General features: G+C 37.9%; 3 protein-coding genes across 3 annotated transcripts; 2 read left to right on the forward strand and 1 right to left on the reverse strand.

Annotated features, from left to right (window-relative positions):
- The first annotated feature begins 1,858 nt into the window (after nt 1-1,858).
- Nucleotides 1,859-5,666, forward strand: LOC118735657 (protein transport protein Sec61 subunit alpha). The gene is made up of 4 exons (XM_036465547.1): nt 1,859-2,252; nt 2,561-2,628; nt 3,447-4,538; nt 4,606-5,666. The coding sequence occupies exons 1-4, from the start codon at nt 2,246-2,248 to the stop codon at nt 4,867-4,869; spliced, it is 1,431 nt and encodes a 476-aa protein (XP_036321440.1). The 5' UTR covers nt 1,859-2,245; the 3' UTR covers nt 4,870-5,666.
- A 1,376-nt stretch (nt 5,667-7,042) lies between these two features.
- On the forward strand, nt 7,043-9,531 carry LOC118735660 (transmembrane protein 115). Its single transcript, XM_036465552.1, has 3 exons — nt 7,043-7,709; nt 7,776-8,135; nt 8,193-9,531. The coding sequence occupies exons 1-3, from the start codon at nt 7,189-7,191 to the stop codon at nt 8,644-8,646; spliced, it is 1,335 nt and encodes a 444-aa protein (XP_036321445.1). The 5' UTR covers nt 7,043-7,188; the 3' UTR covers nt 8,647-9,531.
- A 743-nt stretch (nt 9,532-10,274) lies between these two features.
- LOC118735661 (E3 ubiquitin-protein ligase Hakai) lies at nt 10,275-12,328 on the reverse strand. The gene is made up of 4 exons (XM_036465554.1): nt 12,156-12,328; nt 11,826-12,093; nt 11,215-11,768; nt 10,275-11,135 (listed from the first exon to the last, which is right to left on the reverse strand). The coding sequence occupies exons 1-4, from the start codon at nt 12,219-12,221 to the stop codon at nt 10,707-10,709; spliced, it is 1,317 nt and encodes a 438-aa protein (XP_036321447.1). The 5' UTR covers nt 12,222-12,328; the 3' UTR covers nt 10,275-10,706.
- Between the last annotated feature and the right edge of the window lie 919 nt (nt 12,329-13,247).

The following is a 13,247-nucleotide window of genomic DNA, read 5'->3' on the forward strand; positions in this document are numbered from 1 at the left end:
ACCTTTTGAATCGGTTACGCAGTTTAGAAAATATGAATATTTAAAAAAATGAAATTTTTTTTGTTTTACCTTTTATGTCTACTTTACTTTTTAATTGCGGCAAATAATATTTATATAGTTAAAATCAGCGTAAAAAGTACTAGCAATCAGCATTTTTAGTATTTCTATAGCTGAACGGTTGGTTATCTTGATGTATGCCGGATTTACTTATATGGTAAGTTGTTCATTAACAATTTTGGGTACTCTTTAGGAATTTGTACAACGATTTTGGGTTGCTGTGTCCTAATTTAACAATAATGTCGGTTGGAAATATGGTATTTGTTTCAAATTTTTGTTATAAATTTGTATATACATTTTTATATACAAGACATTTTTATAAAACACCTAGTAACCAAAATAGACATCACTGGGGCGGCAGCCCCAGGTTTACCACACCGAAAGGGAATTTTAGTTACCTCATCCTTTCCCAAGGTTACATCACTGGGGTGGTAGCAACGATTTAGGGGTGGGGCGGAGGGGAGGAGGCGTGGCTCCCCAAAGCCCCCTCTAAACGAAAGGATGGACGCCGCTTTATGAAAAGTTTGGGCACAGCAACCCAAAATCGTTTTACAAATTCATAAAGAGTACGAAAAAAACACTTGAAAAGCATGTTCTTATTAAACATTGTGGGAAATCTTTAGCTATTTGTACAACGAAGGAGGATGAACGCCGCTTTATGAAAAGTCACCCCTCACAACTATTACAAATTGAATGAAATTAATATTTTAAGAAAACATCTACCATTATTGATTGCAGTTCATCAACTTAAGCTTTTATTTTACAAAAAATTACACACAGCAGCAATCTTTGCAACTGTCAAAGTTTTCATGGGCTACTGAAATTTTACTCACCTCAAACTTGTCAAAAATTTACTTGCCGCGAACTTTGTTACCGATTCACACACGCTCAAAGTTGGATAAGTATTAACATTTGCGTTGTCCGACTGCCTTGAACGATTGCATTTGAGGACTATAGAGGAAGAGGAAATAATTGTATACCCTTTGTGAAAATGTAGTAAAGAAGTAGGAAAAAAACGTTCATTGCGTATATTATTGAATCATACTAAATACCTAAACATTCGAACTAATTTTAGAGTCGGTTTAGATGTATTTGTGAAAATAATTATGTGTTAATTACACCGACACGATTCCTGGAATGAATGAATCAACTGTCTTTAGTCGAAGGCGAGTCAACACGTACATAAATGACTCGCGAGTCAGACGCACCATGTATCGATGGCAGTTCGAAAACGCTCTATATCAGAAAATTTTTCAAGAAAGCCCTACTTACGAATTTGACGGAAGAACGCCCTATTTCAGAATATTATTGAAAAACACCCTATCTCAGAATTTGGTTGAATAACGCCCTATCTCAAATAAAAATACATTAATGAGATAGGACGTTTTGGAATCGACAGCTGAGATAGGGCGTTCTTCAACCAAATTCTGAGGTAGGGTGCTTTTCAATCAAATTCTGAAATAAGGCGTTGTTGAAAAAAGGGCCATTTGCATATCTTTTTCTGAAATGAGGGCATGGAAGCTAAGATCAAATGAGTGGATATTTTTAAAATTTCCAATCACAAATTTTTCTCAGTTTACTATAACGTGCACTTGACTTGGCAGCACCAAAATAATGGTCACGTGAACAAAAACTGTCAGAAGTGTATATTTGTTTAGCTCTCACACACTACGAAACATATAGCGTGTGAAGAGTGCGACTGCATGTCCACTTGACCCGAATGCTTTGACAACTCACAGCAGAGGGTTGCAAACTAATTTAGTACCTTTTTATTTCGTAGGAAAAATTTGTTACGTTCTTCCGACACTTTTAAATTTTTCACGAAGAATTAATTCGAAAAAAAAACAAATACTTGTAGAGTTTTGTTTGCGATAAGACATGTAATTTTCTGGACTCAACGAGTTTTACGAAGTTTTCCGCGTCTTTAATTTAGTTGCGCTTTTCACTTCTAATCCGCTTTGCTACTTTTTTTTACGCTACCATACAACACCCTTGCGAAAAACCGACAGCGACAGCAGTAGATTTCGTTTCAAGTTCATCCGTTACTCGTTCATTCATTTCAGAAATTTGGTTGCGTCGGACGTGTGTTTACTCTCGTTGGTGTACGAATTAGAAAGTTTAACTTCTGTGCATTTTCGTGGAAAACTGCATTCGTTTAATTAGATACGCACGGAAATAAACCGCCACGATGGGAAGTAAGTAAATGCGCCCAAAATAAGAGGAAAATATTACAGAATGTGCCGTGAAAATGTGAAATCTAATGCTGAAGTTGTGATGGTGCGGGGCTGTCGTTTTTTCGGTAGCTTTCACTCGGCGACGGTAGAGTGAAAGGAATAAATATTGCTATACAATTGCTTACGTATACAAATTGGAGTATTGTGGAACAATTTCGGGAAACGAATTTTATGGAGCTCTAATATCTATAGAAAATAATTAAAATGATAAACCAAATATTAAGTAGAATTATTTGCTAAATATATATTATTATTCTTTTGATTTGCAGTAAAATTCCTCGAAGTTATCAAGCCATTCTGCAGCATACTCCCGGAAATTGCAAAGCCGGAACGAAAGGTAAGTTGTCACAGAAATACGTATGTATTTTATTGGCGAATTAATTCTTTAAATTATAATATCATCAATGAAAATGAGCAGAAAGTTGTCAGTACGCTGGAATAATTTAATAATAGCTTGAAGCTCACTCTATTAAAATAGGCCACGCAAGCATTCATACAATATTTATCAAGATAACGAGGTTCATTGCCAAACCTTGTAATAGGTCTAATAAGTTTTCTAGTTCATCTTTTTGCAAATCAGTTCATTGAATTTACTTACCAATATTTTCTAATTAGCATGCAATTAGGTCGAGTTCTTTGTTTTGGAAAATCGTATATTTCTACAATTTGCTTTTGTATCAACGAAGAAGTGTTTCCTTGCTACAAGTGTCAGAATTTGACAGTTTGTGCGCGACGTGTAGCAGCAGATTTGTTTGGCATTCGGCTATGCCGAATTCACGTCACTGTTTTAACTTCGGCAACGATTTCTCCAGTGAATTTCATATTTGCCGACGTATTACAAATGAAACAAATACAAAAAAGTTTAATCAAACTTCATTATGATTACGTATGAGGGAGATTATCTTTAGCAGCTTGTCATTGCATACGTATATATATAAATACATACATACATATATATGTATTATGGGTTATGCGAATATTTGGGTTAATATTAATAGGTTAATATTAATCTTTACTTGTTTTGAACTAGTTCTTGAACTTCTTATATTTAAAAACATTGGAATTTATGAATCACATATGTTAATATTAAAATATTAAAATAAGTGTTCATGGTTTTATTAATATGCACTGTACTTTTTTCCCCATATATTGCAGATTCAATTCAGGGAGAAGGTGCTATGGACTGCTATAACACTATTCATCTTCTTGGTTTGCTGCCAAATCCCGCTTTTCGGCATCATGAGCTCAGACTCAGCTGATCCGTTCTACTGGATTCGTGTGATTTTAGCTTCGAACCGTGGTACACTTATGGAACTTGGTATTTCTCCAATTGTGACGTCCGGTCTGATTATGCAGCTGCTGGCGGGTGCCAAAATCATTGAGGTCGGCGATACACCTAAAGATCGTGCGCTATTTAACGGTGCACAAAAATTATTCGGCATGGTTATAACAATTGGTCAAGCCATCGTGTACGTCATGACAGGCATGTATGGTGATCCTTCGGAAATTGGCGCCGGTGTGTGTTTGCTAATTATCATTCAACTGTTTGCTGCTGGTTTGATAGTGCTGCTGCTTGATGAGTTGCTGCAGAAAGGTTATGGCTTAGGCTCTGGTATTTCGCTTTTCATTGCCACCAACATTTGTGAGACTATTGTGTGGAAAGCATTCTCACCCACAACTGTCACTACCGGCAGAGGTACAGAATTTGAAGGCGCCGTAATTGCACTATTCCACTTGATGGCCACACGCAACGACAAAGTACGTGCGCTACGTGAAGCATTCTACCGCCAAAATTTGCCAAATTTGATGAACTTGTTGGCCACAGTGCTGGTATTTGCCGTGGTCATATACTTCCAAGGTTTCCGTGTGGATTTGCCCATCAAATCAGCTCGTTACCGTGGCCAATACAGCAGTTATCCCATCAAGCTCTTCTACACTTCAAACATTCCCATCATTTTACAATCGGCTTTGGTTTCTAACTTGTATGTCATCTCACAAATGTTGGCTGTCAAGTTCCAGGGCAATGTCTTTATCAATTTGCTTGGTGTCTGGGCTGATGTTGGTGGTGGCGGCCCTGCACGCTCCTACCCAATTGGAGGTCTGTGCTATTACCTGTCGCCACCAGAGAGTGTAGGGCACATTCTAACCGATCCGATACATGCAATACTGTACATTGTCTTCATGTTGGGTTCATGTGCCTTCTTCTCAAAAACGTGGATCGATGTGTCTGGCAGCTCAGCCAAAGATGTAAGTCGATAAAACTTTTATCGGAAAATACATTTTATTAATATGCACTTTTTTTGTATTTCCATAGGTTGCTAAACAACTGAAGGAACAGCACATGGTTATGCGTGGCCATCGTGAAAACTCTATGATCCACGAATTGAACCGATACATCCCAACGGCGGCTGCGTTTGGTGGTCTCTGCATTGGCGCGTTATCTGTTATGGCTGACTTTTTGGGTGCCATTGGTTCAGGTACCGGTATTCTGCTGGCTGTAACCATCATCTATCAGTACTTCGAAATCTTCGTTAAGGAGCAATCGGAGATGGGTGGCATGGGCACTTTACTGTTTTAAGTTGGGGGTGCGCTGTACATTATTCTAATTAATGTTGTTTATAAGATGTGACTCACTCGAAGCACACAAGCTTTGAGCCCAACGACTACCGCTACACATGTACTGTTACTTGGTCCATACATTTGATGTAATTGTATGTATGGATAGTTGAAACACAAAAATTCAACATATTTTCATGTCCCCGACTCGTTCCACAAATCGCGCACTACAATCATTTTCCACATACAAAAGAGTTTGCTCTTACATCATTATGCTTTTTTTATATAAAAAATTTCGTCCAATTTTATGGTCGTCGGTAGATGTTTCTTATAATTTTATAAGATTGATTATTGTTTTATATTTGCGAAATTGTAACGAATTGAGTTCACTGCTGTGGGATGGCGGAGACATGAAGTAATAAAACCATCAAGCTATGAAAATTGGTTTCCGCCCCCCTCCCCCTCACAATGTGCAAAAACAGTAACATGCAACTTCATACAAACGAAAAATAGACTTTTCTTGTGTTAAATGTTAATATTATTTCGATTGTTATATTAATTGTAAACCCGATAACGCACCAGCTTAAATGTTTATCCCCTTCAACTAATCGTGTGGTAGTGGTTGTCAAGTTCCGTATGAGCTGTTAGGGCGAACAATTAATGTAATAATATATGCAATAATATTAAGGTTTACATAATAGTTAATTTATACAGAAGATAATGAAGTTATAATAAAAGAGCTAGACATTTAATATTAAGTTGTAATAAAATGAAGGAAAATAAGTTTTAAAATTTAATAAAAAATCGTAAAATCTTAAAGAATGAGTTTTAAATGGTCACATTTGGAAAAGAAGACTGGGGATAGCTGGAGTTTTATACCGACCAAGGTCTGTTTCGCTCAATCACTGAAAACGACTGACAGAAATTTAACCAATCTAGAGACTCGCGCAACCAATAGTGCAGTCGGCTAAACTCCAAGATAGCCAAATTGGAGCGCATCATATCCCAATAAACATAAGTCCGGCTTGCGAGGGCTTCTCATAGGACATCACTTGAGCTCACTAAACATCCTGAGCTCCACTGAAACGATTATTTCACTTATTTAGGTAGCGTTTCACCCGAGCGCACTTGTGCACAAGGGTATATTAATTTTGTTCACATAACGGTTGTTTGTAACAGCCAAAACGAATCGAGATAGATATAGACAAATGTATACATAAATGCTCAGAATGCATAGAGAAATCGATTAAGCCATGTCTGTCTGTCCGTCCGTGTACACGATAACTCGAGCAAAAATTGAGATATCTCAACGAAATTTGGTATGTAGGTTTCCGTTAATCCAAGGTAGGTTGGTATTGAAAATGGGCGAAATCGGCCTGTAACCACGCCCACTTCCCATATAACGGTAATTTCCAGAAATACGAAAACTGCGATATTTTAGTAACTACTGAAGATAATTCACTAAAAATTGATATTTACAATAATTTTCAGACGAAAAATAAGAATATTATAAATTTTTGGAAAATGGGCGTAGCCACGCCTACTTATGGTTACATGTGTATATCTTGGTACCCGCTGCACCAATTTCTTCCAAACAGTTGTTGGCATTGGTACAACATACCAAACGGCCGAAAATTTCAAAAATCGCGCAATAACCACGCCCACATCCCATATAACGGTTATTTAGAGAAATACAGAATCTTCGATAAATCAGTAAATATTAAAGCTAATTTATTCAAAATTGATGCTTGCAACAATTCTTTACCAAGAAATATGTTTATGGTAAAATTTTGGAAAATGGGCGTGGTACCGCCCACTTATGATCACATATATGTATATCGGTAACCGCACACCACATAAAAGAAAAACGTTGAAAATTATTGAAATCGGACTAAAATTACGGCCGCTTTTCATATAACGGTAAATTTCAGAAATGCTTGAAACTGCAATATTTCGAAATTTAAGGACGCTAATTTACTCAAAATTGATACACCCCGGCTTACCATCTAGCGGTAGGTTTCGGAAAGGTGAAAAAAATATATATTTAATACTTGCGCCGGGTATTTAATGTTCGACTCCGCCCGAACTTAGACTTTCTTACTTGTTTGTATTAGCATTAGTAAAGTTCGAACCGAGTACTCATAAACTGCACAGTAAAAATTTCTTATCGTTACTAGAATTACGAATCTGGCAACCCTTTGGCTATTTTGCATTTGCTTTTGTTGAGGAATCACATACAATTCTTATTTTGGGGAGCAACAATTTCGTTACAAATTCCAATTCAATGTGTTGAAAAAGTTTAATTTGGAAGCATAAAAGTGGTATTCGACCGTAAACAAACATGTCGGCGTATCACCGCAATATACAATACCTAAAACAGCAATTTTCAGCGTTGCTACACAATACGTCGCCTGTTATTACGCTTATCTGTGTTGTCACTGGCTTTGGATACCTGCTATCGTACTCGGAAACTGCTGTGCGGATTTTGAGTGTGACTCCTGGCAAGATACTTCCTAATGCCGAGTTCTGGATATGGACGGCGTTTACATTTTGCTTCATTGAGCTACATTGGTGGGAAGTGCTGGTCGATGTCATCACTGTAGGACTATGTGGCAAGATGCTGGAGCCACTATGGGGACAGATGGAAATGTTCAAATTTTTTGCCTTGACCAATTTCGGCGTTTGCATATTAACCACAATATACTATTTATTTTATTTTGTTGTAACCGATAATCCAAGTATACTCTTTGACGTGCACATCCATGGATTGGCAGGCTATGTAGCAGGAATATGCGTGGCAGTGCGACAAATAATGCCTGATCATTTAATTTTCAAAACGCGCTGGGGAAAATTAACTAATAGGTGAGCGTTTAAAAAGTAGTTTTGCCTGCGTATCGAACTATTATCAAACGTTTTTTTTTTTTGTAGAAATGTGCCCTTGACTGTGTTTGTGATGTCAATTATTACGTGGGCTATACACCTATTGGATGGCACCTATCCGGCAATGTTTGGTTCGGGGCTCATTGTTGCCTGGATCTACTTGCGGTTCTATCAATGGCATCCAAACGGGCGTGGCGATAGTTCCGAAAGCTTTACATTTGCCAGCTTCTTTCCAAATGTGATGCAACCAGTGATAAGTATTTTGGTAAATCCCATCTATAAATGCTGTTTGGCATTGGGTGTGGTCAAGACACCAGCGCCGCCGCGTTTAGCATCTCTAAGCGGTAGTTTGTCTTCAGTGTCTATACAAATTCCGGGTGCCGATGCACATGACATCGAACGACGCAGGTATGCGATGGGACTATTTTTCCAAATAATTAAACAAGCAAACAAATTTTTCTGTAGGCAAATTGCTTTAAAGGCATTAAGTGAGCGATTAAAGTCCACGGATAATGCGCGTCACAATCAATTGCCGAAATCGTTTCCTACCGTTAACAGCGGTGGAGCGCCAATGGCAGGTCATCATCAGCATCAACATCATCATCATAAACACCAGCATCACCACAATCAACATCACCACGGTCATGAGCACAGTCATCCGCATGGGCATGGACACACACAAGAGCATGTCAGTCCAGAAGCACTAATGAATCCAACGTTTCTGAGACAATCTCAGCATGTTGGTGCTAATATGTCGGCACCTATAACCACAGCGCGTGCTGAGCCACGTATGATTAGTACAATGAGTACGATAGCGATACCCATGCCAGCACCACCACCTAGAAGTGGTACAAGTACCGGCGTACCAACAGCATTTAATGATGCGCTAATCGATTTGAGTGGCGAATCGCAACAGTAGGTGTGTAAACGGATAGGCATTACAACGTAATTTGATATTTTTATTTAACACGGATAAATATATATTTACATAAATGTGTATATGGAAAAGACGCACCACAAATTGAATGCACACTTAAGATGCGTAGGTACATTCATAAAGTTGGTAAATGTGGATGATGTTAAGAAATGGTCGGTTCTACATTTCGAGACGAAAAGCGAATTTCTAATTATGCGTTTAAAAGTTAGTTTAGGTTGCCTTTTCGATTTTGTAAGAACTTTAATGGTATAAAAGGGATTATCCGTGATGTGTAATATATATATATATATTTTTTTTTTTAATTTTGAATGAAGCAGAACTTTTGTAAAACAAAACGAAAATCCATAACTTCTATCCATAATTTCTGTACAATTTTTTAAAGATAATTCTGAAAAACAAATTCTTCACATCGCAGCATTATTTCCATTATTTTACCGATTTGCCTCCGAAATTTCGTAAAAGAGTCGAGGTGTGCACAGTTAGTTTCATTTTAGAAAATTCGGCAAAAAATCGGAAGAGATCTTTACGAATTCTTTATGATTTTTCTACTATTCAGAATACTCTGAAAACATGGTTTGTAGAATGTAAGGTTATACGCTTGATGCTCTTTATTTCAAATAGTTCTTTTTTTAATGCATCTTTAAAGTAAATTTGACGGTATTTGTACGGTGTTTTCCTTTCTATTATATTCTTTGTGTGCTAAAATCAAAATTACCCTAGGAAACGCGCAAGAAAATTTCAGCGACCTATAAAGAAACCAACTACATATTATCGTCGCCTGGGTAAAAGATTGTCGTATGTTAATTTCAGCAGGTTGTGGGAAATCGCGTTTGAAGTTTGGAATGCAATTTCTCAAAAACGCGAAGATAGATTTACTCCAAAGTCTCTGAAAATGTTACTAGTTCACAAAATTCTTAAATTTTATTAATTTTTAATGTTTATTGTTAATTAGTTTTGAGTTTATGAGGGATTTTCTTTCGTAAGCGTCATTTATCCACAATTTGGCCGCCACTCTGTAAATCTCTCTGAAATACGACAAAATGTGATGGTGTTGTTGTTGTAGCAGCATACAAATTCCCCAAAGACTTTTTGGGGAGTGTTGCTGGAGTGACAGTCCTTGGCCAGATATAAATCTGGGTCGTTCCGGTTACGTAGACCCGACTGTCGTAAGAATATGAGCGTACAAAATGTGATCAAAATCTCTACTAAATTAACGGCAATTTTTACTCAATATCTCGGAAGCTAAAGGAGACATCCAAAAATGGAGAACGCCATTTTTTAGATATTGATTAGGATATTTTTATTGCAAATGGAAATTTTGCAAAATGTTACCTGTTAGAATATTTCTCATAAACGATAATTATGCACTATGTATTTCAAGTTGATGAATTGTAAAAATAAAAATTGACAAACATGAGGACATTTTCCACACACCTGCTTCCATACAACGCATTTCCGATGAGCACACAATAAGACATATTTTAATAAGTATATATTCCAATTTTAATTGTATTGTATATACGAGTACATAGTTTCAGGAGACAACCGGTGCATTATTAAAAATTAAAAAAAATCTAAAGTTCTATTAACGGACACTTAAAAGTTATTACTGAAATTTATTGAGTCTTTGAAGCATGTTTTACTTCAAAATTATTTATTTATTTTAAGTCGCTTAATACAAAATACGCGATTAGTGAGGTGAGACGTAGGTAGTGAAGTGCTTGCGGTATTTCATGTTTATTTTTTATATATGTTTTTTTTTGCTATTTTTCAGATAGCTATGTTTATAAATACCAAAAAGTGTTTACTATACTAAGGGGCGTTTTCTCAAGTACGTTTTATAATTGATTTGACCTTTAAACACAAGTTTTGCTCTCAAAAAATGTGAATGCAGGGCAGAAAAATTCGAACTTCTACTTGAGAAAACGGCACTAAAATTGCAATTTATAATTCTTACGTTACAAACTAGTCCATGTACCACCGCCAGCTGCTGCTCCATACAAGAATTAAAATAAATCCTAGTCGCATTTTTAATTCCACGTTTATCGATAGTACTGATTCGCCTGCCATGGATTTTGCGTTGTTGTTTGTGATGTTGATGCAATATTGCCACTACCACCCCCACTTTGCTCCATCACATCGCTGCTGCCGAATGAATTTAGTACACTGCTATAGTAAGACGCATCAGCCACACTTTCGGGTGGTTGATGGTGCGACTGTGTTATAGGCGTTTTCTTAAGCGTTTGATGTAACGCTACTTTGCCTTGATGACAATTTTGTTCGTTAGCCGTATTAATACGGGCAATATTGGCCTGTGTCAAAGAGGAATGCGACGAATGAGTTGAACCTTGGGTGGATGTTGAGCTGACAGAGCCTGGTGGTGGTATATTACCAATGGTTGTGGCACGTCGTTGTGTTAATAAAGCAGAAGGCGCTTGTATGGTTGTTGCAGTGGTGGACGACTCCGAAAGCTTACGTGTGGAAAATATATGTGTGATAAATTTTTTAATTAAGGTAATACTGAAAAGGTAGTATGTTAACAGTGCTCACTTTTCGTTGTACATTGCCGCTGACACTCTTGAATACAGCTTCCATATTTACATCAGACGACTTCAGTTCATTTCCGCCGCTGCCGCCTCCTCCTCCACTTAAAGCACTAGCAGATATTGGTGGTTGTTGTGACAACACCGGTGGCTGCGTAATATGTCTATGATTAATGTGCGCTTGCAGATCGCGTTGCGATAAATATGTACGCCGGCAACCGGTATTGCCATAACGGCTACCGCCATGCGTGCACATGAAAACTGTGCCCAAACCAGATTGCTCTACCCTTAACACTTTATCACTGCAACGCGGACAAGTTTTAATGGGTTCCGAGCGTGCACATTTCAAGCAAAATACATGTTTGCATGGTATCATGCGACCATACAATAAAATAGGTTTGTCACATTGATCACAGCAATGTATCATGGGATTCAGTACTTTTTCGCCAATCAAATTTACTTTGTGGTCCCATTTGAGGCGTAACATGGGCTCAGGTGGACCGCGTGATATGGTTGTGAATGTAGGCGCTTCTAGTTGTGAGATATCGGCTTCCATGTCAACTAGAAATGGTTAGAAGAATTATTAAACAAATTAGATGTGTGAATATTTCCACTCACTTGTTTGCGGTAAAACAGTTGTTGGCTGTGCTGGCTCTTCAACTGTCGTTGTTGCATTAGTTAGCGGTCCTGCCGCCGGCGCTAGTACTACAGAAGTTGGCACATCATCACCTGCGCCTTGGGAGGGCTGAGATTGCGTTTCAACTTCATTTTCCTTACCCGGATCTAGCATTGTTACATCTTCACCAACATCTGGTGGTTGATTTGAACTTTCTGTATCCTCGAGTACAATGTTGGCAACTGCAATGCCTCCAACACCATCGAGTGGCTTTGAAATTACAAGGTGTGTGAAATGATATTGCCAAAAGATTTTTAATCATATTTGCATACCTCCTTCTTCTTGCCTCTGCCACGCCCTCGACCGCGGCCACGTCCGCGCGCTCTAGCACCACCCATTGCAATTTAATTTTATCTTCAAACACTTGAATAAAATTCACGAAAATTAAAAAATAATTCGCAGCCACAAATAAATGCACGTCTTTTTTTCTTTAACTTTTTTATTTTGGCATTCGCAACGGCGTTGCCAGTCTAATAGCTTTTAATTAACCGGTTAGTTAGTAAAACCGGGTATCCAGCACTGCAGTTTTCGGTACGAAAGCGTGTTGCCACATGTAGCCATTCCAAGGTTTTAAAACGAAATACTGGTTTGAGCAAAAAATCAACTTTTATATAAAAATTGATAACCATGCCGTGGTAACCATACCTCAAATAGGTTTACATATGAGCCGTTAATTTTGAAAGTGGTAGAGGTCTTTTCATACCTCTTGGCTTAAATGATTGGTTACTTCTAACTGAATGCCACTCTCCAAGTTTTCTAGTTTATTAATTTTAAAATCAGATCAGTTAATCTTTCAATCGCCGTCAAGCTCAACTAATGCTAGATGATGGAAACTTGCTGTTTCGTCGGGGTCGGACACTAGGGAAATGGGTTTTTTGTTTAGTTGGTTTAAGGCGTATGTGAAGTGGTGGTTTCTTTCATGCGGAATACAATATGCGTACTAGGTGCGTCCGGGTCGAGTAGGAACTCCGAAGCTGTACAGAATGTCGTGAGTTTAGTTTCATCCACTGCTTCATTGTTCTGCTATTGTCTACTTAAGCCAGCCTAGAATTTTTCAAAAGTGGTTGTTGTAACAGCATACAACATCCCCAGAGCTTTTGAAGAGTGACGCTGGAGTGACTGTCCTTAACCAGATATATGTACATAAATCTGGAACGGTCTGGTTGCGTAGGTTCGACTGTCCCGGGAACGTTTCTAGTGTTGTTGTTGTAACAGCATATACGTGCCTATTACGGATTACGGCGAAGGATTAGATTCGTGCGAATGGTATCTGTCGAACCGGAATAGGTCTGCTTCCGAGGGATGACATTCTCATGAATCTAATCCTTCTCACTCGCTTGCTATGACAGTGCGAATCGGATTAG

Source organism: Rhagoletis pomonella, unplaced genomic scaffold (genome assembly GCF_013731165.1).
Source record: "Rhagoletis pomonella isolate Grant_MI unplaced genomic scaffold, Rhpom_1.0 Rhpom_scaffold_00003, whole genome shotgun sequence".
Lineage (NCBI taxonomy): Eukaryota > Metazoa > Arthropoda > Insecta > Diptera > Tephritidae > Rhagoletis > Rhagoletis pomonella.

Coding starts and splice junctions, on each gene's coding strand:
- LOC118735657 (XM_036465547.1), top strand. Junction 2,629..3,446: donor TTGCAAAGCCGGAACGAAAG/GTAAGTTGTCAC, acceptor CATATATTGCAG/ATTCAATTCAGGGAGAAGGT. Junction 4,539..4,605: donor CTGGCAGCTCAGCCAAAGAT/GTAAGTCGATAA, acceptor GTATTTCCATAG/GTTGCTAAACAACTGAAGGA.
- LOC118735660 (XM_036465552.1), top strand. CDS start 7,189: ATGTCGGCGTATCACCGCAATATACAATACCTAAAACAGCAATTTTCA. Junction 7,710..7,775: donor TGGGGAAAATTAACTAATAG/GTGAGCGTTTAA, acceptor TTTTTTTTGTAG/AAATGTGCCCTTGACTGTGT. Junction 8,136..8,192: donor CATGACATCGAACGACGCAG/GTATGCGATGGG, acceptor ATTTTTCTGTAG/GCAAATTGCTTTAAAGGCAT.
- LOC118735661 (XM_036465554.1), bottom strand. CDS start 12,221: ATGGGTGGTGCTAGAGCGCGCGGACGTGGCCGCGGTCGAGGGCGTGGC. Junction 12,094..12,155: donor GCAGAGGCAAGAAGAAGGAG/GTATGCAAATAT, acceptor GTAATTTCAAAG/CCACTCGATGGTGTTGGAGG. Junction 11,136..11,214: donor GCGGCAATGTACAACGAAAA/GTGAGCACTGTT, acceptor TCCACACGTAAG/CTTTCGGAGTCGTCCACCAC.